At 40.9% G+C, this 26,022-nt stretch overlaps 2 protein-coding genes across 6 annotated transcripts in view; one reads left to right on the forward strand and one right to left on the reverse strand.

Moving 5' to 3' along the window:
• AGXT2 (alanine--glyoxylate aminotransferase 2) overlaps positions 1 to 19,441 on the forward strand; it is a 51,072-nt gene extending 31,631 nt beyond the window's left edge. For 2 of the 5 annotated variants that reach the window (XM_017674215.2, XM_073237302.1), the window contains exon 14: positions 2,685 to 2,811. In XM_017674215.2, the coding sequence (XP_017529704.1) occupies positions 2,685 to 2,792 (108 nt within the window). In that variant the 3' untranslated portion in view covers positions 2,793 to 2,811. Of the gene's footprint in view, positions 1 to 1,536; positions 2,636 to 2,684; positions 2,812 to 9,062; positions 9,315 to 19,337 lie in introns of those variants that run through there. The other 3 variants (XM_073237295.1, XM_073237300.1, XM_073237292.1) reach the window with 3 other exon arrangements.
• Positions 19,335 to 26,022, reverse strand: part of DNAJC21 (DnaJ heat shock protein family (Hsp40) member C21) — a 29,403-nt gene continuing 22,715 nt past the window's right edge. The window contains exon 12 of the mRNA XM_017674226.3: positions 19,335 to 22,841. Within this exon, the coding sequence (XP_017529715.1) occupies positions 22,824 to 22,841 (18 nt within the window). The 3' untranslated portion in view covers positions 19,335 to 22,823. The remainder of the gene's footprint in view (positions 22,842 to 26,022) is intronic.

Genomic DNA, 26,022 nt, shown 5'->3' on the forward strand with positions numbered 1-26,022 from the left:
AAAAATGCACAGACCAACCAGAGGATTTGCAGTATAGGTAATAACAGAGTCATCACAGTCATACCTTACATAGTTTGTCTCATGTATGAGTTAGTTCTAACCCTTGTGAGAGCAATCCTAGTTATTATTAACTCAGCCCTGAGTTCTGACTTTGTGAACCCTAAACCTGCTAAAAACGTAGTGACCCTGTGGCGATAGGTAACCTATCAGCACTGGCAGGCCCAGGTGATCCTGCAGGAGAGGTGGCGGACAGCCATGGCTGGCTCCCTAATGCAGAACTGGAAATCAGTCACTCCAGTGCCCTTCACCATCAGGCAGGGAGATGCAGAGACCACGCTCTCCCTGCCTGTGCCCTGGAAAGCCAAGTACGCTCAGGACCCTGGTATGGCCCTGCCCGGAGGGCATGGGCTGCGCCTGCTGCTTGTGACTCCATCTGGCCTAAATCGCTCACACCAGCAAGACCCTCACAAGGTAGTGTTCCCTGCTCCATTCCTACCTCTCACTCTATTTCAGTGAATGCTCTTGCCTCCTACTTCGCAAAGGAAAGGGAAACCCTTAGGCCAAAACTCTATATATACTCATCTGTTCCCCACATCCATTTCTTACCTTCTTTCCTGTAGGTTCAGAGAATGAGGTGTCTCTCCTGTTCAGATCTAGAACTCCCACCCGTGCTGTTGACCCTTGGCACTCCCTCCACTTTGCTCAAGGAGACATTGCGGGGTTCTCTTGTATCTGCAACTTTTCCTCTACTTCCCCTCAGCCTATAAACAAATAGACCTAAAGCTCCTCCAGCCCAGACCACACCACCTCAAACAAAACTAGAAGGAACACTGTTGCTGGGACATTCTCTTGAGTTTTTTTCTAGACTTGGTCCCAAATATTCTTTCTGTATATGAATCAGACAGAATAATTTAATGATTACAAATCCTAAGTGTACAATGTATAAAGACATGAAAACAAGTAATTGTTTATTTGCTTAGTTATTCCTTAATTATCTGGAAAACACTTCAGTGCTAAGCAGCAGTTGCTATGCTGGGTACTAAAGGCACAATGATAAATAAGATCCCTTCCCTCATCATGGAGCCATCAGGAGAAAAAGACATATAAAAAGCAAATTACAATACAACATAGCAAGGTCATCTTCCAGGTGGGAAGAGAAAGGATTCCTGGACCAGCCTTTCCGGCTAAACTGAGCCTTCAACAATGAGACAAACACTCAAGCTCACATGGCAAAATGCAAAAATCTCCGTGCACACTACTGTGAATGCAGCATAAGGCTTGAGGCAGTGGGTGGTGTTGGAAGGTTAATATGGGAAGTATCCAGACTGCAATGGGTTGGGATATGAGTAGAGGGAGGGCAGAGTGAAAAGTAATGGCCTTGCCCCAGTAAGCATCAACCCGTCCTTTTAGTGAGTTAGGATAAAAGGAGAGGAATTGCATTTGTATGGTAACTAAAGGGACCAGTGGGATCAACCTAGGTTTATTTGGTGTGGTTTGGATTTGGGTTATGAGACCTTTAAGTCTGCTTGTATATAGGCCATGGGGGAGTTGACAGGAAGTAGAAGATGCAGGAGAACACCGAGATGTTTCCTGGAGTGAAGGGGATGGAAGGATCAAGGGCCAAGGTCATGGATGGAAACTTGGAGTTAATCAGTAGAGACATTTTTTTCTCTTAACCTTCAGGTAAGAATGAAAGAACAAATGTGGGAGCAAAGAAATTTATAGAAAGATCTTGCCTGACAGCTTCTGAGAAGCATGAGGCAAGATTATCTAGGAAACAGAGTGAGAGGCAAAGGAGTTGAGCGAGGAAATTGAGAAGAATGATAAAGGTTTAGAATGGAAAAGGAAGCTGACAGAAGCCAAGAGAAATTAGGGGGCCAGCACAAGTTAGAGACCCTGAGTATCTAGTGGTGACAGTCTGCCCAGCAGTGTGATCTTCCCTAATACTACTCAGCCATTCACATTGGAGCAAAGCAGTTCAATTACAGCTTGAAGGGGGCTGGGACTTTGCTGTGTGGGTGCAGCGGCATAAGGGTGGAAATGCAAGCAAAGGAAGGGGCGGGTGATAGAGTAGTTCAGACTAGCAGCCACGTGCTCCTGGCTTGGTAGGAAAGGAAGGAAGAGGTCTGAGCAGGGAGATAGACCTGGAGATAATGGAGGAATGAGGAAACTGAAGTTTTCATGCAAAGGGCAGATGTATTAGGGATCAGAAATTGAATTACTCCTAGTGAAGAAACTCATGGCTATGGCCGTGGGTGTAAATGTATGCAGAGGAGTGGAGATGAAGGTTCTGGAAGTTGTGGCAATCAAGAAACTGCAAAAGCTAGTTGGTTGGGTTGTACGCATGGACAGAAGGGTCACCCTCAGTGACGGCAGAAATGGAGTGTAGTTAAGTGCCTAAGATGTCCGTGAAGGTGGTGGAAGGATAAGGAAGGCAGCAGATGACAATAAGGAAATGGGGCAGAGCCAAATAGTACCTGAATTCCTACAAGACTGGAGCATGAACGGCCTGGATACAGCACTGGAGTATCCAGTACTCCTTCCTGCAGAAGGAGACCAATCCTTGAGGGAAATATAAGAAATGTCATAAAAACACGGCTTTGGATTCTTAGTTTAGTGGATTTCCTCTAAGTCGTATTTGATTCTGTGATCATCTGTTGCTCTATTTTCCTTTGTTTTCTCAGACATTCCGCATTGCTCCCTCGATGTGCATCACTAAATGTGATGTCAATTTTGCAGTGGAAGTATTTCGTTCTGCCTTAATCCAACACATGGAAAGAAGAGCCAAATAAAATTTTTAAAAATAAAAAACCACAAGTCTCAAGGACTTTTCACTTCTGTTCAAGGGTTAATTTGAGGAATTCCAGAACCACTGGAATAAATTGTAAAAGATATAGTTGACTGCCTACCGGCCATATCTGTTAACAGAGCCCCTAGAACTTTGAGAAATCCATCCTTCAGGGAAGGATCTCCCTCTCTAGTTTAGAGAATCAATCCTAATTAGTCTAGGTTCGTTAACGGTAATCTGATTTCCTTTGCAATGACTCATTTATGCATGATAAATATTTTTGGACAATGAATCCTAAAGGAAAATCTTTTGGTGAAAGTACCTTCAGGGAACAGTTTATTCATCCTTCATTCTTCATCTCTGGAAGACATGTCTTCTTCTTGCTGAAGCATCAGATGTTATGATGGGACTGCTTAAGCCAGATTAGCCATTTTGAGGCCATGAAGACAAAGCTTATTTGCTGAGCTTGGGAGGTGGAAGGAAGCTGAGACTTTAATTATGTCAATGAGCCACTGACTTAACCAATCCTGGAAACACCTTCCCTTGGGGCTTTTGGATATATGAGATAATAACTTTGCTATATTGCACAAGCATTTTGATTTAAGTTTTCTATCACAGCAGTCATAAGCATACTGAGAAATGATGCAGAAAATATCCCAAGTAGATAACTGTCTTCCTCTCCTTTAACTCCTTCAAATGTTGATCAAAGCTTTCTCTTTTTCCATGCCATTGTCCCTCTCTGGGCTAAACCCTTGTTACACCTATTGCAATAGTCTCCATTGCCAGAATTCCCCAAACTTCAGTCATTAAAATGCACATTCACAGTGTTTTCTCCCTATGTATATATCACCTGTCTTATAAATGGCTCAATATTTTTCCTTAATTTGATTTTTTTTACTTAAATGTATGTAATATTAACCTTTCTATAGTTATAAAAGAGAAATCAGTACTATTTGTCATAACTGAGAAGTAATCATGAAAGTAGAGTGAACATAAAGCAATGGAATTCAGTTCTAGTGAGAGAAAGTTGCTTGCAGGTATTTTCAGCTTGAGGCTTGTCTTCTCTTTGTTCAAACAGGAGATTAGAGAGTATTTGAGGAGTGTTTAAAGATGCTGGCAAACTGGGACCCTATCCTTAACACAACAGAAAAGAATCCACAGAAATGAAAGGGAACCTTCTCAGCATGCAATTTGACATTATTTAAGCTGTGCCCCAGTTTGATGCCCTGTCCTTGTGGTCTCCCCCCAGGAAAATCTGTTTTAACACATCCTACACCTCACTACCAGATTTGTCTCCCTCAGTAGTTGACTTAAACATGGCATTCCCTTGCCCAAAACCTTCCAGTTGCTACCCTTTGTCTCCTCAAACAAAGAGCTCAATGCCCTCCAGCACCGACCATCTGAATAGAGCAAACACTTTAGAAAAGCTCTGTTTTGGCACAGCGGAAAGATCAATGACCTGAAAGAGCCAAATGACCTGAATTCTAAACTCAGTTCTTCCACTTAATTTGCCATAGATGGTTTTGGGTAAGGGTTTTAACCTCATTTTGTTCCCAGGCATATCAATACTTGCCCTTCCTACTTCTTGAGTTGCTTTGGGAATCAAGTAAACAAATGGGTGTAAAAGTGTTTTGCAAACTAATGAACTAAGCAAATAGAAATTTCTTCCCTTCAAGCTACCTTTCTCTTTTTTACTTCACTGCAAAATCTCCCTATGCCTCAGCAACTAAGATGTTTTCCTGCCTCCCATCCTTGGAAATTCTTTCCTTCACAAAAGGCCACCAGTGACTTCCTTATGGCCAAAACTTAATGTTTCTTCTGAATGTTCTTTCTAAACAACTGCTCCTTCTTGAATAAGATTTATTTGGCTTATGCAATGTGGTTCTTCTGTTGTTAGGCAGAAAGGCAGACATGAGAATAAAGCTAGCAAGGCCCACTAAAAGGAACTCAAAGAGTTAACCAAATAAAACCAGAGTGCCAGAAAAGACTCACATTTAATTAGTTGAAGTTTCAAGGACCAGGAGTGACTTGAAATGTCCAGACACTCCCCAGATGAAAAGCAACTTCCCAGATGAGAAGCTTCCAAGCACAGACACTCCCCAGGTAAAGAAAACATCAGAGGACAGGCACAGCAAACATCAGAATGCAGTCCATGTCTCAATTTCACCAATTAGACCAGCCTCCAAGGCCAAAGATTGTCAACCAAGGACTTCTGCCCTGTGAAAAACCCCAAAAAAGAATCCTCACAGTAAACAGCTTGCCTGTCTAACCTTAGGCAGACCTACTGTGCTCTACAGAGTGAAATAAAATTTACTTTGCCTTCTTAACTTAGGTTTCATGTCTCACTCTATCTGACTTCCCTGTAACTCCAAACCAAGTTTCTTCTCAACACTTCTATCTCGGATGGTTCCTTCTCAGTCTCTTCCCTGATGACTCCTCAGCTACAAGGTTCTGTCCTGGGCCCTTTCTGCTCCATGCTTTCTCCCTGCAGATAACCTCATCGATTTCAGAAATTTCACCAGTCGTGACTGTGCTGATGGCTTCCAAATATTCATCGTCAGTCTCAACCTTTCCTCTGATCCCCAATCCTAGGATTCTAGTTGTCTAGACACCTTTATCTGGATATCACAGGACACTTCAAATTCAACATACCTAACATAAAATATACTATATACATCTCTTCCAATGAATCCCTTCTTGAATGGTACCTCTTTTATCTCAGGCTCACAGTTTATGGCATTATTTTCTTCCAAGTTGTCTTTTTGCCTTTCATAAACCTATGTCTTATAAATACTTCACCTAACATAATTTTTCCAATATGGTCCACTTTTATCAAAACTGCCTTAATTGGGGCCATCATCATCTCTTCTAAACTACTGAAGCTACCTCCTAATTGGTATTCTAGAGTCCTTCCCAATCCATTCTCTACACTGACACCACAGTCACTTACTTAAAACACAGATATGGTCACATCTGTCATCTCCTGCAGCCGTAGAGGACCCCCTTTGCCCACGGAACATAAAGCAAATTCCAACTACTATGGCATTCAAGAGCCTTCACAGTTTGTCCCCAAATTCCCTTTCTAAGCTTTATTCCTGCTTTTCTTTCCATGTTATGCACATTGTTTCCTTGCTCCTATAGTTCATTCCACCTAAAAAGTCTTCTTTTCTTTGTTCAGTGGAAATCATGAGGTCAGAGAAACTGGGCAAGAAAGCCAACACTTAACTTCTAAGTTATTCCTTAAAACCTTCCTATTTTTCAATATTCTTTTTCTTTTAAGATAAAGAAATAGGAAAGAACATTGAAAACAAAGTTTATGATAACCATTTAGAATTTAGGAGAATACAAAGAGGAAACAATAACACAAAATTTAAAATAAGACAAAAATGTCTTCATGCTCAGGCCCAGTTCCCTGACAGTGCTAGAGCATGCTCTCCTGGCAGAGGGGTCTAGCAGGAGTCAGTTGTTCGGACAAATTCCTTGAATATATTTCTTTTGGCTTCCTGAATCCCACAGGATCTTGTGTGTACCTAACAGAATATCCTGTTAGCCTCCCACCTCTAAGGGTCATTGTAGAGTAAAAGCTTATGATGGAATTCAAGGTAGCCAGGTCCTGGGCCTCATTCCATGACTGTGAAGGTTGCATAGCTCTATCCAAATGCCTGTTGAGCAGGATCAACTGCTCCTCTTTCTTGAAGAGCAAGTGGATATTTAAGGTGCATATACCTCAAGAGGCATGGAGCAGAAAGGGCAAAAATTGCAATGTTAGAGCATGTATGGCCAGTCATTCCTTTCACTAGTTTATAAACGTGATGGATTCTTATTTCTTTCCATTTGGAGCCGTGGGCAGGAGTTTAGCACCACCATCTTCTTCCCTTCCATTTTCTGCTCTACCCACAGGAGGTGGGATGTATGCCAGCTTACATAAGGCAAGGAGCCCACATTCTTGCCAAACTTTTTTATTTCCTTTCTTGTTAAAACTGAAAGTTCGAAGTGAAGATAATGAACACTCAGCTCAAGTAAACTTTTTTCTACATAAGGAACATATTAGTCATGTGATTGCAACTGTTTAAAAATCCTTGAAATGCCAAGCCACTCACAAAGGAGTAGTTAAAAAAAAGAACACATAACATCACAGTTTGGTTATGGCATTAATGATAATAATTATCAAAAGATGTAAAATAACACTAATAAATAGGTAATATGGTAACAAACTGTGTAATTACTTGTGTTATTAAAAGAAACTCCATCTTTTACATCAGTGCAGTTTTTAACTTTCCAGTTATTCAAGCTAACCTGAAAAGGTATATCTAAACTATGGGAAGACTTAATTCTTCTTCTGCCTTTTAAATCCAATTTAAATCTCACCTTTACTACAAGAGACAAAAGAGTAAAAGAAAACATCACATTTGCCCCATCAGCATCAGAGAGTTAATGCCAGAGATCTAGTCATCATCCAAAGCAGGTTGAAGGCTGCAGGGCCCTGCATCAGAGGATTGCTCTGGGTTGATAAAAGCTGAAGGCTCGCCACTTCCAATAGGGGCACAAACAGTAAAAATGGCACAGATCTGCCCACAAAAAAGGGGCACATTAGAAAACAATGCCACAAAAAAAAAGTCCACATAACTTAGTAAGAGGGAAAGAAACAAAGACAATTATGCCAATCCCATTAGGTTCAGTTAAGAAAAAGTAGGTCAACCTGGGTCTAATCCGTGACAGACATAGGGAGTGTTTGGTAGAACTGAAGGTGCTGTGCTAGAATACATGATGAACAGCCATAAAAAGTCACAAAAACACAATTTAAATCGGAACTCGTGGGTAAGGACTCTGCAGACAGCAACTAGTGAGAACATGAACTTTTACCACAATGCAATAGAGGGAGCCTGCACAAGCACTCCTTGATTTGTTTGGGCAAATTAATCTCTCTGAGCTGAAGCTTCCTTGTGTCCAAAAAGAATAATGCAACCCCATGGAACCCTTCCTTGTAAGGATTAAATAAGAAAATAATCTGAAAGCTGCTCAATATTTTTTCTCTCCTTAGCATCTCTTCAACGCAGAACTTCCTTAGTTGGGTTTGACTCTCACCACCTTGTACTGATGCTAATTCTTGTGTATACATCTTATCTGCCCAACTGGGTGAACTTGTTTTCTCCCACCTCATACACTTAAAGCCTAACACAGTGCCCCTCATAGAAAGGCAAAAACTCTTAACAGCACCATGTGCCTTTTATCTGCGGATGCTGCAATGTCACCAACGTTTAAGGCAGAACCCAGTACATCTGAAATCAACAGCAAGCCCTCTGATGTGGCTTTTGTGTGTGTGTGTGTGTGTGTGCGTGCCTGTGTGTGTATTCAAAAAAACAAATATATTTAGAAATGTGTATACCATTAGAAACATGTTTTGTCAAACATATTAATATATGTTTAATAATATTATATGTATTTAGAATTTCAAGTAATAAAATTCCAGGGACTGTTGGAAAGAAAAGGAAACCACTTGTAAATGAACTGTGAGGCCCTAATAACAAGAGGAATTGAGGTTCCCAGACACCCCTCATTTATTTTCCAAAGGGGGGGGCTGCAGTTCCTTGCACTTCCTTGGGTCCCCAACTCACATCCCTGCCCTTCTCACCCTCAATAAGTGACCCTGTGTTTATCAGAAAAGCATTGAATCTGGCAAGAATTCTGTTCCTACTCCCGCGTAGTGCCCTCCAGGGCTGCCCCGCCCCCGCCCCGCCTGCCTTTTGCTTCCCAGACGATCTGCCTGCGCTCCCCTTGCGCTGGTCTCCCACCTTTCTCAGGGCTTTTGCGCACATGTCCTCTGGCCATGGCACTAGCCTCCCCGAGCCCCAGGCTTCACTGGCTGCTGCCGCCCCACCCTTCACGGTCGCGGTCCAGCGATTATTTCACATGAGTTATGTCCCCACAACGGCTGCACACTCTCTGGGATCTCGCTGCATAAATGGTTCAGTCGCTACCGGAGTTTCCACTTCCACATTCTTCTTCCTTCTCCCCCTCAGCCTATAAACATGCTTCTCTCCCATTAAAAAAAAAGTTTCCTTCAAACATACGCCCTCTTCCTAAAAGTGATGCTGCTGGGAAGGAATGGTGGGCGCCGCTGCATCCCGGCCCCCCTTGCACTCTCGGAGCCCACAGGCGCTCTCCCAACAACCTGCTCTTACAAAAGGGACCAAGAACCCCTGTGATGGTTCATTTTAGGCGGCAACTTCACTGGTCCATGAAACACCCAGACATTGTTACACATTTTTTCCAGGGGTGTCTGTGAGGACGTTTCCAGAAGAGATTAGCCCTTGGATTGGTGGAATGAGCAGAGCAGATGGCCCTCCCCAGTGAGCATGGGCACCGTGCTATTTGCTAGGGGCCTGAATAGAACAAGAACGTGGAGGAAGACTGGACTCGTCCACTCTCCTCCCGACTGCTTGAGCTAAGCTGTCAGTGTCCTCCTGCCCTCAGCATTCCCGGTCGGTCCTCAGCCTGCAGCCCCAGCCTGGAATCCACACCGTTGGCTCCTCTGGCTCTCAAGCCTTTGAACTACACAATTGGGTTTCTGGGTCTCCAGCATGCAGGTGATAGATTGTGGGACTTCTCAACCTCCATAATCAAATGAGCCAATATCCTATAATAAATCTCTTTCTAGATACAGCTGTATATAGCTATATATATTTATCAACATAGATAAATATATCTACATAAGATATAGATATATATAAAGTCACATGAGCCAATACCTCACAACAAATCTTTCTAGATATAGATATGCACCTATTTATCCACATAGATGTATGTCTGTGTAGCTAGATATATATAGCTATACATAGATGATAGATGATGATGATAGATAAATAGACAGACAGACAGATAGATAGATAGATGGATAGCAATCCTATTGGTTCTGTTAGTCAGGGAAAACCCTGACTAATACAACCCCCCAACTGCTAAATTCCACAGAAAAGCTCTGGCCCTCACCTTGGCATCTCAGTGGCAGCTGAGACTGTTGGTCAAATTCTTCTAAAAATTCCCTCCCTCTCTACTTCTTTTTCAATGGCTCCACAGCCTTCCATTCTGCTACCTCTTGAGGCCTTCACATTTTCGTGCATTGGTTTTTGTTTAGTTTGCTCCCGGGGCTGGTATACCCCAGGGGTTTTTCCCTTGACCTCTTTTTTACTTCTCTGAAAACTGTCTCTGAGTGATTTCCTCCAATATGCAGGATGGTTTCATTGTCTAGATGGTGAGGATTCCCAAACGTGTCACCAGACAGCCTACCCCTGGCTGAGAGACACCCTCCTTGAATGTTTTCGCCTGCATACCTACTGCATTCTCTTCCTCCTGCCTGGAGTGCATGTGCTCTCCTGGCTGCAAAGGGTAATAATTAATCCAACTGCCCTCTTGCTCTAAGTGCCTGGTAATAGTAATTCCCAACTACCCAAGCCAGTCTTAACCAAATCTCTGATTCTTGCTTGCTTGCGCCCCTGCCATCCCTTTGTTCTGCCCCTTCACCTGCTGATCACAGCTTTTTTGCTCCCCCTAAGTGCCCCAGCCCTGGTTGTCATGACTGGGAGTTTTATTGCTGGTCCTTGGCACACTTTTGGGCCTTCTTTATCCTGCTCATTGCTTCATGCTTCCTTATTACATTGCTTAGACTGACAGTCATCTTCATCCATGTAAGAGTTAAAAAGTTGGTTGTTTCTATTATCTAGCTCTTTCTCTGCTCTAGCTCAAAGTCCCAATTTGCAGGCATCATTGATTGCCACTTGAAGCAAATTTTTAAAAAGCAAGAGGTAGGAGGGGAGAGTGGAAATCATGCCAGAAATAAAATATTTTTAGATTTTTTTTTCTTCCTGTGGTGGTACTGGAGGTAAGGAGCATCAATAGACTAAGTGAACTGTAGCAGAGATGTCCCACTGAGCCAGTGTCCAGCTGGTTCTGTTTGGTACTGCCACCTACTAGAACCTGGCACAAGAGCCCCATCAATGCCTCTTGGGTGGTCCCGTACCAGTTCCACCAGTCTGGGCTACAGTACCCTCTTTATTCTTGGGAACATCACTGAGTCACCTTCTGGACCCTGGGAGCCATCTCCAGTAACTGCCTGCTTCCTCCTTTTTAGGAATATCCCACCATCCATCCTCTTTTTAGTAGGGGGCTCCTTCCTTTCCCAGGAATATTGCCTTTCTCTGCCTGTGCACCTCTGCCCATACTTCTTCACATAGAATCCTTATACCCAGGATCAACTCCCTTACTTCTCTAGCCCTTCTGGAGGGACTGCAGAGAGAGGTGGTGGGTTCTGGTACAAGGAAGCAAGACGTACTTTCATTCAATCCTTTCAGTGCCATAGAGAGGGAAGAAAACAGTCTACGTTCTGTATTAAAGTTTTGAAGATTCAGATTTTGCAACTCTTGAAAATATTTTTCACAAATGCATGCCCTCTGGGTACACAATTCTAAAGAATATATTTGAAAATGAAGAATAAAGTTGGAGGACTCATATTTCCTGTTTTCAAAACTTAATCACAAACTTTTAGACCAACATCATAGAAAAGAGAGCCCAAAAATAAGCCCTCTCATACATGGTCAATTAATTTTGGCATGGGTGTCAAGACCATTCAATGGGGAAAGGAATAATTTTTTCAACAAATGGTGCTGGGAAAACTGGATATTCACATGCAAGGAGTGGATTTGGACCCTTCCCATACAACATGTACAAGAATTAAACCAAAATGGATTAAGGTCTTAAACATAAGAGCTAAGACTATAAAATTCTTCTTAGAGGAAAACAAATCTTTGTGACATGGATTTGGCAAAGTCTTCTTGGATATAGCATTGGCAAAAAATAGATAAATCAGGCCTACTTAAAATTAAAAACCTCTGTGCATCAAAAGGCACTATCAAGAGAGTGAAAAGACAGCCCATAGAATGGGCAAATATATTTTTGCAAAATCGTATATCCAATAAAAGCTGAATATCCAGAATATATAAAGAACTCCTACAACCTACAACAACAAGAAAACAATCCGATTCAAAAATGGGCAAAGAACTTGAATAGCCATTTCTCCAGAAATGATAAATGGCCAATAAGCACATTTAAAAAGGATCACTATCACTAGTCATTAGGGAAATGTAAATCGAAACCACAGTGAGATACCGCCTATACTCATCAGGATGGCTATTTAAAAAAACAAACAAAAAACAGAAATTAACAAGTGTTAGTGAGCATATATGGATATTGGAACACTTGTGCATTGCTGATGCTTCCTTGTTATATTGCTTAGACTGACAGTATTTCATCCTCATTCATCTTCATCCATGTAAGAGTTAAAAAGTTGGTTGTTTCTATTATCCAGCTCTTTCTCTGCTCTAGCTAAAAGCCCCAATTTGCAGGCATCATTGATTGCCACTGGAAGCAATCATTATGGAAATGTTATCCATTATGGAAAAAAATATGGTAGTTCCCCAAAAAGTTAAACATGAAATTACCATATTACCCAGCAATTTTGCTTCTGGATATATATCCAAAAGAACTGAAATCAGGGATTCAAACAGATAATTGTACAACTATGTTCATAGCAGCCAAACTTAGAATAGCCAAAAGGTGACAACAAGCCACATGCTATCACTGGATAAATGGAAAACAAAATGTGGTATATGCATATAATGGAATGGTATTCAAACTAAAAAAGGAAATTCTGAAATATGCTACAATATGGATGAACCTTGAAAACATTATGCTAAGTGAAATAAGCCAGTTATAAAAGGACAAATATTGCATGGTTTCACTTATACAGGGTGCTTAGAGCAGGCAAATTCATAGAGACAGAAACTATAACAGAGGCTACCAAGAGTTGGGGAAGGAAAGGATGGGAAATTATTGTTTCATAGAGCTTCTGTTTGGGATGGTGATAAAGTTCTGAAAATGGGTAGTGGTGAGAGCTGTGCACCATTGGAAACATGCTTAATACTACTGAATGGTACACTTAAAAATGACTAAAATGGTATATTTTACAATTTTTTAACATATTTGAAAAGAACATTTTCATGTATAGAGACCATTTCTTCCAGCAAGAATAGAGGGAAGGATTAATATAGAGATTTAGATTACATAAATGAATGTAATGACAGAGAGATTTAGTTGCTTTAAAGCAAACAGACCTTATTTCTCCATATTTAGGTGAGAAAAAAATGTTCACTGTAGCACAGAGAACTCCAATCTTTCCTTCATGTATGAGTTTCTTAATATCAGACATTTGGTCTTAGATCCTTCTTGGAACAGCAGGACCAATACACTTATAAATGAATCTAATACCGGCTGTGGTGCCCGGCTCGTGGTCACTGTGCACTGAGAAACACTCCCCATGTAGGGGAGCACCTTCTCCCTGAAGCAAGTTCTCTCATCTGTAAAGTGAGCAGGTTGAACTAGATAGATAAACTCGAAGGTCCATATCAGCTCTAGCATTTTGATACTCTGAAATTTTAAAGTAGCAGGACACAGTAAGAGGCTTTCAATACAGATTTTCCTGGAAATAGAGATGAAGTGTGTTCTCTTTTTTCACTTCTTAGTTTTTAAGTGTGTTTTTTTAATTGAAATATAGTTGATATACAATACTGGCTTCAAGTATATAACACAGTGATTCAACAGTTACCCACATTCTTTAAGTCCTCACCCCAACTAGTATAGTTACTATCTGTCAATATAGAAATATATTACAGAATCATTGGCTACATTCTCCATGCTGTACTACCATCCCCATGAACAACTTATATTATGATTGAGATTTTTATGCCCCTTTATTCCCCTCACCCTCCCCATCCACCCACCCCAACCCCTCCCCCCATGGTAACCACCAATCATTTCTCAGTGTCTACGAGTCTGCTGCTGTTTTGCTCATTTTGTTTGTTTTTTGTTTTTAGATTCCACAAATAAGTGGAAGTGTGTGTGAGCTCTGGGATCTTAAGGCACTGCATACATGTTCAGCCCCAAACCTAAGGTCCCTGGAAAACAAGCATGTGGCCAAGTAGCTGTAAGCCAGCATGGTACTAATGATGGGGGAAATCAGAGTCTCACAGACCTGTGAATATGGGAGCCCTTCTTTCCTTGAAGGCATTAATAAGTGTCTCAGGCTTCTCTTGAATGCTCCAGACCAGGCTCAGCTCAACAAGCCTTAGTAAATCCATACTGAGGATGGTTTTATCCACATTTTACTTGCCAATCTGCTCTTTACATTGTTTTTCATCCTGTGATGAAGTATTAATAGCACAAAGAAAAAGTGCCAGACACGAGTGGTGAATCATTAAGATAATGGGGAAATTTTACTTAATAAGGTTACTATGCATTGGGGAAAACAAAAAGCTTAGATGTTAAGGCTTCCATAAGGGTAATAAATCAATTCCTCAAATTACAAAATAGATGAATTTAGAAATGCATAATATTATTAGAGGTCCCCCAAAAGGGTGATTATTTGGGGAGAGGGCATTACTTCGTGTTCTCCTGAGATATATCTGTGCTATACCAATAGGACAACAAAGAATTAACTTGAGGTTAATTACATTTTAAAGAAAACAAGACCTGTGTCTAACAAAACGAAGTTTCCATTTGCAAATAGATGAGGGGTTCAAAGCAGACAAGGGCCAGCACCAAGTATTTCTGCTGGCCTCTTTCTTGCCTTCCAGTGCACAACACTTTCAGGAGCAGACTCCTCAGCCGACATGAATGGGGTGCATCCTTCCAAACGTTCCCTAGGCTTGCTCTTGAGGCAGGAAATAGTTAAGTATCAAGTGGTAGAGGAGTTCAGAAGAAAAAAAAGCCTGAGGAGAAATTGGGAATGCTTCACGGAAGAAGAGTCACTTAAACGATGTTGCTCTAAAGCTCAGGCGGAATGGGCCCCCGCTCTGGGCCTCAGCTGTAGAGGGTCCCATTTTGGCCTTCCTTTGGCCCTGCCCTCCCTAGAGATCAAAGAATCCATAATGAAGACACCCAGGACCCTAGAATTCCAGACTCCCCTACCAGATGGCTCTGAGCTCACTTGCAGGCCTACATGGGTCTCCTCCTGGGGCAGCTGGTTGCTGGGGGTCAGCTGGCACTTGGACATGAGAACTGGGACGTCTGAGTGGATACACACACTGAAGGATGGGAGCTGACAGTGGGGAGACAGGGGGATGGGAGGTCAGGGGTCAGGGGAAGAGACGAGGTGAGAGGCCAGACCTGCCCTATTTCCATGCCACCACCATTTTCTGGTAGGCAATGTAAAGAATCAGAACTCAAAATTTGAGCTCAGCCTTTTGAGTCCTCATAAAGTTATAATTATCAAGGTAGGGGGATAAAGCATATTTAACTTAATCGTTTGTTAGCTTGATTATAACTTTGAAACATTTCGACATACAGTATGTAGGTCTCCATTTGTTCTTCTCCCCTAGGTCCCATAAATCCTAAGGGTGTGTCTGCACTTAAATTTGACTTGAAGTAAGTGTAGGATTTGGGAAAACAGAGAAAAAGGAGAGGTTTCAGATGGGTGGGACATAGTGAACCAAACAAGAATCTCTTAGTCTGGCTCCTTGGGACGTCATTCCTCCCGCTCAATATTGCTAAGTGTCTTTATTTCCATTTTACTCTAGATTGGGTGTTCCTAAATTTTGGCCACTATTCCTGACTTTGCCACTTCTAGTGTTCCTGCCCAGTGTGCCCTCTGTTAAGTGCAGCACCCAGAACTGAACCTAGGGCAGACATAGCAGGACCTCCCCTGTTCAGGACTCTGCGCAGCTATTAGCGATCCTAAGAGCAGCAGCCCTGTAGGTTCCTTTCACCCAGACCCCTGGTAATACTGCCATCAACTCTAAGCCCCACTCCATGACCATGTCTTGAGGCTAACTCATGTTTTCCCTTTCTATTTTGTTCTGGTTATTTTCATGCAAGTCATGTATCTTTCAATTACCTGCTCTTATTTCCCTCAGAAACTCATCTGTAAGCACTTCTTTTGGATCCTAAGTCCATCATCCCAGCCTTTTGTTATCACTCAGGTGAACACCCTGGCTTGGCATCCTACCAGGGAGGCAGTGGGGTGGTAAAGAACTTGAGGTTTGGGACCATGAAGCCCTGGGTTCAAGGCCCAGTTCTGCTGTGTTCTAGTTGTATGACCTTGAGCAAGTTGCTTGATTACTTTGAGTCTCTGCTTCCTCCATCTCTAAAAAGAGACTACCAGTACTTTCCTGAAAAGGGCAGACAGGGTCCCGTATGAGTTCATGGGACTAATGTCCCTGAGTAGGTATTAGTGACATGCCTTTCAGCTTTTTCATTACCAAAATATTTCTGTAACTTACAGTAAAAAATGTACTGGTTTTCTATTGTTGCATAACAAATTGCCACAAACTCAGCTTAAAACCACATCCATTTATAGCTCACAGTTCTGTAGGTCAGAATTGCTTCTAGAATACCTTCTACAGTACTCTACTGAGGGTCTCACAAGGCTTGGGCTCTTATCTGGAGGTTATAGAGAAGAATCAGCTTCTGAACTCATTCAGGTTGTTAGTGGGATTCCATACATTATGGTCATAGGACTGAGGTCCTTTGTCCTTGCTGGCTGTCTTACTTCCTTAAGGCCAACTACATTTTGTGGCATATGGCCTACTTCATCTGCAAAACCAATGATGAACGTCAACTCTTTTTCATGCACAGAAATCTCTCTGACCTCCCATTCTGTCACCAGCTGGAGAAAACTGCTTTTATTTTAAATTGAAGTATAGTTGATATATAATATTTTATGGGTTTCAAGTATAAAACAGAGTGATTCAACAGTTTATCTATATTATCAGATGCTCATCCCAACTGGTGTAGTTACTGTCAACATAGGAAGATGTTACAGAACTATTGACTATATTCTATATGTTGTCCTTTTATCCCTGTGACTAATTTACATTATGATTGAGATTTTGTACCTCTTAATCCCATTCACTTCTTTCACCCACCCACTCCAACCCATTCCCCATGGTAACCACCAGTCACTTCTCAGTGTCTATGAGTCTATTTCTGTTTTGTTCGTTTTGTTTTTTTTCAGATTCTACTTGTAAGTGAAATCCTATGGTATTTGTCTTGCTCTGCCTGGCTTATTTCACTTAGCATAATACCCTCTAGGTCTATCCATAGCAAAAATTATTTTTGATGGTTGAATAGTATTCCACTGCATATATCTATCACATCTTCTTTATCCATTCATCTATTGATGGATACTCAGTTGCTTTCATATATTGGCTATTATAAATAATGCAGCAATAAACATAGGAGTGTATATATCTTTTTGAATCAGAGATTTTGTTTTCTTCAGGTAAATTCCTAGAAGCAGAATTACTGAGTCATATGGTATTTCTATTTTTAGTTTTTTGGGAAACCTCCATAGTGCTTTGGGTAGTGACTGCACCAATTTACATTCCCAGCAACAGTATAGGAGGGGTCCCTTTTGGAGAAAAATGCTTTTAACTGGGCTCCTGTGAGTGTGTTAGACCTACCCAGAGAATTCCCTATTTTAAGGGGAATTGTGCCATAGACATAACAATTACAGGAGTGACAGCTCATCATATTCACAAAAAAGGTACTATACAAGAAGATATGTCAAAGAAATAATCAATCCTCCCAAGTTTCCTTCATATGCTAAAAGTACAAAAAAATATACAGTGGAAAAAAGTCTCCAGCCCCTACTCTTATCCCCATCACCTGGTTCAACTCACCCAGGCAGCCACTGTTTATGGCCCTTCAACCACTATAGACCGCAAATGCATCAAGCTTCTTGTTACTTAACACTGTATTTTGCAGATCTTTTTGTAGTTGTACAATAATTTATTCACTATTAATGGATATTTAAGTTATTTAGAATATTTTGCCTTTCCAAAAAAGGTTGCAATTAACCCTTACACACAGTGTGAATATATCTGTAGGATGCATTTATAGAATTAGCATTTTTGAGTCAAAGATTATTAATGTCTATAGGTTGCCTGTTTTTCTATACTGTCTCAACAGAGAATGTTTCAAATGTCTTCAATTTTACAATCTAATAGGTGAAAAATGGTATTTTGCCAGCATAATTTTGATTTTCTTTACTGAGTGGGCCTAAGCATCCTTTGTTCAAACAAGGATTGTGTATTTCTACGACTTTCTGCTGCCAAGGTCTGCGCTGCTGTTCTGGTTGCTGTCTTTGAAAGTTGTTGTTGATTAAAGTAACCAAAATTTACTTCACTATTACAAATCAAAATCGCAAAAGGTACCTTTGGTCTGCTGAGCCTCAGGGGGCCCACTCTGTGTAGCATTCCTTTTCCCAAGTCGGTTCTAGACCTTTTGAGAGGAAATGGACCAAAGCAGAAGAGCATCAAATACCATCTTTATGACCCATCAGCTGAAGGGGGCAACAAGGGCTTCCTGTCACTAAACTGCAGGGTGAACCAGAGACCACCAATTACAGCAGCACTGTACAGACACCAGCCTCCCCACCATGCCACCCACCCTCCCTGCTGGCCACCTACAGGGCAGAGCCCCTGCAGCTTTGTCCCCTCACTGTGCATCTAGACCAAGCACTTACACTCCACAGGTGTTCAGGCCAACCCAAAGGAGAGGGGCCTGGGCCGAGCCACCCCCACCCAGTTCCTCTCCCAAACCCACCAATCAGATAACCACACTCTCCTCTAGGGCAAAATGAGTGTAGGGGCAGAGACAGGTGGACAATTATATATCCCACGGGCTGGGAAATTAGTGAATCATTTCTGCAATTTGCCCTAGTGTAATGCTGCTTTGAGTCTCTCTCCTATGATCGTTGGGAGTGTTAGGAAACAGGTAAATTTCAAATTTCCTTGACAAAGAAAAAATGAATTGGATGCTTCCCTAACCCCACAGCTGCATTTCACTTTAGAAAGGCTGTGTTGATACCAGAGGAGGAACCTGTGCGAAGTCCAGAGTTTAATGGAGAGCACCAGGCTAGCACAGAGCTGATGGTTTGGATATTCAGGATGATTCAGTGCAACTTCTCTTCAAGTGTGCATAGAGCAAGGGAATGTCTGTCCTCTGTTGGTGGAGAGCACAGCAGTCCCATTAGGTGGTTTTGTGTTGTGCAAATGCAGCCGCACGAGGCTCTACTGAATGAGAGTGCCTGCTGGAATCATCTGATCAGCACAGCTGCCTGCAGAGCCACACTAAGATTCAGCATTTAAAGAAGCCCACAGATGGTCTACTGAGGTTCATGTATTTTCTGCACAACATAACTCAAGGAGTGTCCAGGGACTCCAATCCCTTTCTCTGAGTGTGCTCTGAATTCAATTCAGTAAGTATTTAAGCATGTGCTGTGGTTCTAGCTAAGTATAACGATGAAAAAGGAGGAAGGAGCCCCTGTGCACCCTCAGGGAGCTCACAGTCTAGTTGAAGCCCAAGACTTACCAGCAGGGCCACTGTGCTTCATAGATATTAACCTCTGGTCCCTGCAACAATGCTTCTGAGGCACCTCCTGCCCAAAAGATATCTGCATCCTAATCCTTGAAACCTGTGACTATGTTCCCTCTCTCAGCAGAGGGACTTTGCAGAGGTGACGAAGTTAAGGATCTTGAGATGGGGAGACAATCCCCAATGATCCAGGAGGGGCCTGTAATCACAAGGGGCTTTACAAGTGGAAGAAGGTCAGCATCAGAGGAGATGTGTGCCACTGGCCATTGCTGGCTCCAAACATGGTAAGGGGCCACAAGCCAAGGAATGCAGGCAGCCTCTGGAAACCAGACAAGCTTTCCAGTTTCTGGAAAACAAGATACTGCCCTGGAGCCGCTGGAAGAAACGAGCCCTGCCAACACCTTGACTTTTTAACCCAGTGAGATCCATTTCAGACTTCTACCCTCCAGAACTGTAAGATAATACATTTGTGTTTTTGAAGTCATCAAGTTTGTGGTCATTTATTCCAACAGACTAGGAAACTAATGTTAATACCATTACCCTTGTTTTACAGATGGAGAAGTTAGAGCTCAGTGAAATTAAGTAATTTGCTTAAGTTCACACAGCTGGTGAGAAATAGCGCTGGGATTCAGATGTAGCTCTCCAGCTGCACAACTTTCCCTCAAGGTGACCCAGATCTCAGAACACAGGTATCTCAGCTAACACAAGGCTGCAGATGGGCATGCCTGCTTTGCATGAGGAAAGTTCTCCTCAAAGCTCCTTGCAGTAATTTGCCATCTGCACTGGTGCTTGCTTCCCTCTCAAAACACAAGTTTGGAGAGAAAGAAGATGCATACAGTACCAATTTTTTAAGAAAAATGTTCAGGGAGACAAGACTGTCTCTGGTTACCCCCTCCTCTCCACCCAGCTGACAGCTCTGACTCCTTTGGCAGGGAAGCTCCCTGAGAAGTGTGACGGCTCCATTTAACACAGGCTGCTAAAACCCAAATGGGGCCAGACGCTCAAAAGATGCTTCCAAAGTGGGCTAATGCTGACTTATTTGCTTTTTGTTCCATGAAGGTACTAAGGAGGATGACAAATAAGCAAAGCTTGAAATGATTACAATTTTTCATCATCTGTGTTATAGTTAAATGAAATTTAACATGAAAATTACATTATATGCCTTATAATTTGGTTGGTTGTGAATAATGTGAACATGGTGTGAGGCTCCTCCACCACCTGTCACAGATAGCTGCTGGACAGAACGTGTCATCCAGCCTGTCCCAGACAAATGCCAACTGTAACTGTCATAGGGAGCATATCCTGATGTCACTGGCAGGTAAGCAAGGGCAAGCCTATTTGTGGTTTAGAAGAAAATGGCATCACTCAAACTATATTCAATTATTTCAAGTTTAAGCATATGTTTCTTTAAGATGTTCTAGACACTTTTATGGTTCGGCCGTATTGACATAAATTATTCTCTTAAACTGTAAATAGAACATAAGCAGGTACACCTTTGGGGATGGCAATCTGGCAGTGCAGATCAACATTTTAAAAGGATAATCCCTTTGACTCAACAACTCCCCTTCTAGGAATTTATCCTAAGTGGGGGTAATAAAATACATAAAATATGAATAGCATAAAGGTAAGTATATCCATCAGAATGTCACGGTGAAAATTTGGAAAACCTAAATGACCATCAGCTTTATCGACTATATGTAACCATGTATCATGGAGCCCCTAAGATGGTATTGATATGTTTTAAGAGTTAACCATAGAGCATGTGTATATTAAGTGGAAAAGCAAGTTGTAAAACAGTATCTAGAGGACAAGTTCAGTGTTTATGAAAAAGTAAACCTCTCTGCCTAGACAGTCTTGAGAGTATACATTAAGAGGTTGATAAATGCGGGATCCCGGGTGGTGTTTATCTAATATATATTATTCTGAATATTTTGCAAAGAGCACTTTATAATTCCATCATTAAAGCCCACACAGTTTTCAACCTAACAAATATGAAATCAGTTTGTGAAAAGCTGTTGCTCCTGAGAAATGAAGAGTAGACTCCAAAACAGAAATAGGACAAATTGTCCCTGACGATCTTGCAAGCAGCACAAAAGCATGACTTCTAAGCCACTCAGAAAGTACTTCCCAACTGGACAGTCTGGGAGATTACAATAGTATCATTGCAGGAATTAAGAACAATGAAGTCAGTGCAAACTGAGGTGACCTAAAAAACAAAGCTGCCAATAAAATGGAGCTTCAAAGTGAGCTGGAGTGGCTGGGACAGATGCTTGCCAGAGGTCTTGTCATTAAGCTGTTGGGCTTCTCTGGAACTGCAGAGAATCCCAGCCCAGGACCCTACTGTCACAGGCATCCTTCTACAGCATTTCTGGCAGAGAACCCTGACCATATAGTTGCAGGAACACCAGACCTCACTGCATTGTAAGAACACTGTTGGATGAACCAGAGGAAAGTCTGCTCCAGAATATGCCAAGACTACGAGCTTTTACTAAATTTGGACTCACAAAGGTATGAGTTCTTGATTAAATTTGAAAATAAGTACCTGAAGAGATAAATTACATACCATTTAATCTAAATGCTAAGAGATACTATGGCCTTTTCATTTTAGAAATTGTAGAAACCTTCTCCAAGTGACTTTCAAATGATTTGTAGTGCAAAAGCTAATTTGAGCCTTTTCTATTTTCAGAAGGCACTTCATAGCTGAAAGGACATCAATGATGCTGGGGCCCTGACTGGTTTTAATGGCAAAGTAATTATCTGCAGAAATGCACTGAGCCTTCTAACATAATTAGGATCGCTGATCTTCAAGACAGTTTCCATCACTATCACACACCACACTGAAATACCATACACATACCAACACAGCATCTAAAAACTGTGTTCCATTTGGGCCAGCATTTGTAATAGTACCTTTTTAAAAAGTATGTATGCTATAGTATCAATACAATCATAGATTCTTTCCAATTTACCACTTCATTGTTCAGACTGAGAAACTGATGAACAGTTAAATAAAGCAAGAATTTTTAAGTAGAGATTATTGAAAGTAAAAGCTAACAGTTATTGAATGCCTATTATGTACCAGGCATAGTGCTCACACTTAAAAGCCTTTACAATTCTTTAATCCTTACAATACCACATGGTTGGTCTCACCTCTCAAAAAAAAAAAAAAAAAAGGCTTAAAGAGTTTAAATGACTTGCTCAGAATCAGAGAATTTATGCTAGCACTGGAATTTGATCTAAAATCTCTTAAGAGTTAAGGGCCCATATTCTTGTCACTGTTTAAGCTATACTTCTCATTTAGGTAACTGTGTATGCTAAAATGTGACTCAATCAGGACTTGAGTTGTACGTGACAGAAAGCACAAAACAAGAGGATTCAGCGATGTTTTATTTCTCTCAAGTGCAGAGGTAGGTGGTCTGGGGCTGGTAGGGTCCTACCTCTGAGGTGTCAGCAATGAAACTCCTGTGCTTTTTTTGTTGAGGATTGTTGGAGGGGCTAGAGCTCCAGCCATAAACTCTTCACTGAAGCTGGTAGAAGGAACAAACATCCCAAAAGTCGCTCAAATTACTGGCCCTCTAGTTGCAAGGGAGGCTGGGAAAGCAATCTTCAGATCCTAGATGGCTGTGCACAACTAAAAATCAGAATTCGAGGGAAAAAGGGGATGATGAATACTGAGACAGGTAATAGCCTCTGACACAATTCCAGCTATGGAATATGCCCAGAATAAAACGCTGTATCTCCCCTTTCTGGTACGGGTCTTTTCTGCCAGCAGGTAGAGCACTAATTTTTATTTTTCTGGATGTTTCAAGTATTTCACGAAAACCAGAGTAACATTACCCACCATCTAGAATTAATAAATGCTAGTATTTTCCTTCAGGTCTTTAAAAAAAAAAAGACTCAGATAGGGTCCCTTTTGTTGCCACACCCCAATTTCATTCCTCTCCTTCCCTTTCCAGAGGCAAGTACTTTCCTACATGATGTGCTTGCCATTGAGGTTTCTATATTCTCTCTGTAAGTAAAAATAGTATTTTAAAAAATGTATAAATGGCATATATTTCATCTTCAGCAGCTTCTTTACATTCAGTATCTTTTTCAAGGGCTATCCACTAACATTACAGATCAGGTTACTCATTTTCACTGCTTGTTTGCCACCTTATTTATGCATAGGCCACAATTCATGCACTTCTTTTTCACTGACATTTAAGGTATTTACAACTTTTCCTAGATGAAACCAGTTCAGCTGCAAACATTCATTAAGTCTCCTTGTACACATGCACACGGATTCTTAAGAGCACTGTTTCTCAAGCTTTAAGGAGCAAATGGGTCACCCAAAAATTCTTGCTAACCACAGATGCCCATTTAGCAGATCCAGTGCGGGCCCCAAGAACCGCCTTCCTGAGAATTCCCAGGAGGAACCCAGGCTGTGGCTCCATGAACACCGAGAGTGAGAGCTAGGTCATACCCAGCCTTATTGGACCAAGGGCACACACAGACTCAACTTTCACAGACATTGTCAAATTGAGTGAATTTTACTCCAGAAGAAATGAATATGTTCTCATCTCCATCCTTATCAACAATTGACCTTGTGTAACTTTTCGCCTTTTGCCAAACTGAAAACATGAAACAATTAAGTGCTATTTCCCTGATTATCAGCGACAATGATCATCTTTTCATATTGTTTAACTATTCCATCTTTTTGTTCACATATTTTACCCATTTTTCTAGTGCAGTAGTTCTAAAATGTGATCTGAGAACTCTGGGGGCCCCATGGGGCCCAAAATTTCCTTCTTTTTCCCATTTTCTGTATGTGTGAGGCTCCATTTTCTTCATATACTTTAACCAAAACAGAGAGAAACACTGCAGAAGCAGATAGGAGAACCCACTGTCTTCTATTAAGGGAGACATTAAAGGATGTTCAAAAATGTAAATTGCCTCATACCATTAAACTTATTTTGAAAAATTTATTTCCCATAGTTGGTATTTAACATATATTATTTTTATAACTTAGCACTTAAAAAATTCCTCTAATTTCTAACAAAGTAAATGTTAATGGATATAATCTACACACAGAAAAACTCTTTGAGGGTTTCAATTTTTCAGCGTATAAATGAGTCTTAAGAACAGAAAGTCTCAGAACTACTGTTTAAATGCATGGCTGTCATTTGCTCACTGATTTGTAGGAGGTTCATTTGTTTTTTAATGTGTTTTGGATACTACTACTTTGTCACCAATACGGCTTGCAAACATTTTTTCCCAGTCTGAGGCTTGTCTCTTTACTTAGGGTGACTATTGTTCTATAGAAGTTTCATTTTGATACAGTCCTATTTTCCTAAAGTGCGCTTTTGCTAAGGATACATCTCTTATTTTGAAACAGGAAGTCTCATGGGGCTTTACAGAGAACCCCAGCTTTGGCACCACTGACTAAATTATGGAGTGAAAAGGAGATTTCCCCTAGCCACTCTTTCCAGAACTCTCATTCTATGCATCTTCCATAACTGGACCTAATCTCTATCAAGATGGTAGTTAGCACTGCCCTTTAATGAGATCAACGTAAAATATGTGCTCATACATTTTAGAATATTGTTTTATCTCAGACAAATGAAATCAAACATCGTGATTTACCAAAAGTAGTATTTTACTCTTGGCATAATATATGTTTCTATTTTCATCTTCAGAAGTAGAGAAGGAAATTCCTATAAAACAACACATATTTAATCCAACATATATACTTCTGTCTGCAAATATTTTAACTGAAAAAGATTTAGTCCATTTAAATTCAACATTTTGCATAAAATTTTTGTATTTAAAAAACTGCTTTTATATAATTTTATTTGTCCTTCATACTAATTTCATATAAGTGGCGATAATATTTTTCTAAGAAATCTGTGAAGATAAGGAAAATGAAGTTCAAAAGTTAAATGGTTTATCAGCATCTTATACATAGGATCGGAAGTGAGAGCGAACGTCTAATCACACAGGTGAAGATCCCTTAAAAATTATGGTTGATTTTTGTTAATCAGATAACAGTGACAAGTAACCCCAATCAATCCTCACATAAAGCAGAAATGAATTAAATACCTACATGGTTGGTACAAGGGGAGGTAAGGAAGGTCTGAGAACATTTGCAGCAAATCTGCCATTCAACATGACTGTATTTTTTTACAGTACACTAACATGTGACTAATATGCCCTCTGTTCATTAGTATTCCTATTCATGATTACGGCCAATTCATCTAGTTCAAATCAGAGCAAGGTAGAGTGTTCACATGAAGCTTGGGGGTTAAGACCAAAGATAGAAAACTGGCTGTATTTCCCTTGAAGGGACTAAGAAAGGGAAGAAAAAAGCATTATGAGGAATTATTAATGTAAGTTAGATATAGGGAAGTAAAGAAATACACATATCTCTAAATAAAAAAGAGAAAAATTAAAGTACAAATGCATGTTTTCAAGTCAATCACACAGAATGGTCCACATCATCAACCTATCCATGAGGCTTTCAGAAAAGATATTGCCATCCAGGACTTTTCTGTTTTAGAGCTTAAACATAACTAAGATTCCTTCATTTGAATATTCAAAGATGTAAGAAACAGAAAGTATATATTTCAAATAGTGAGTTCAAAGTTACTTTCAGACCAATCAAAAGAAAGCCTATTTCAATGAAGGGTTCCAACTGTAAACCTGACATGTCAAATTCTACTCTAGGTCTTTAAATCATGGAAACATTAAAAAGAACTGCCTATTTAATTCAACCAAAACACAGACTCCTCATTGATCCATATACTTGACCACACTCACTTATAATGATTCTCCCT

Source organism: Manis javanica, chromosome 1 (genome assembly GCF_040802235.1).
Source record: "Manis javanica isolate MJ-LG chromosome 1, MJ_LKY, whole genome shotgun sequence".
NCBI lineage: Eukaryota > Metazoa > Chordata > Mammalia > Pholidota > Manidae > Manis > Manis javanica.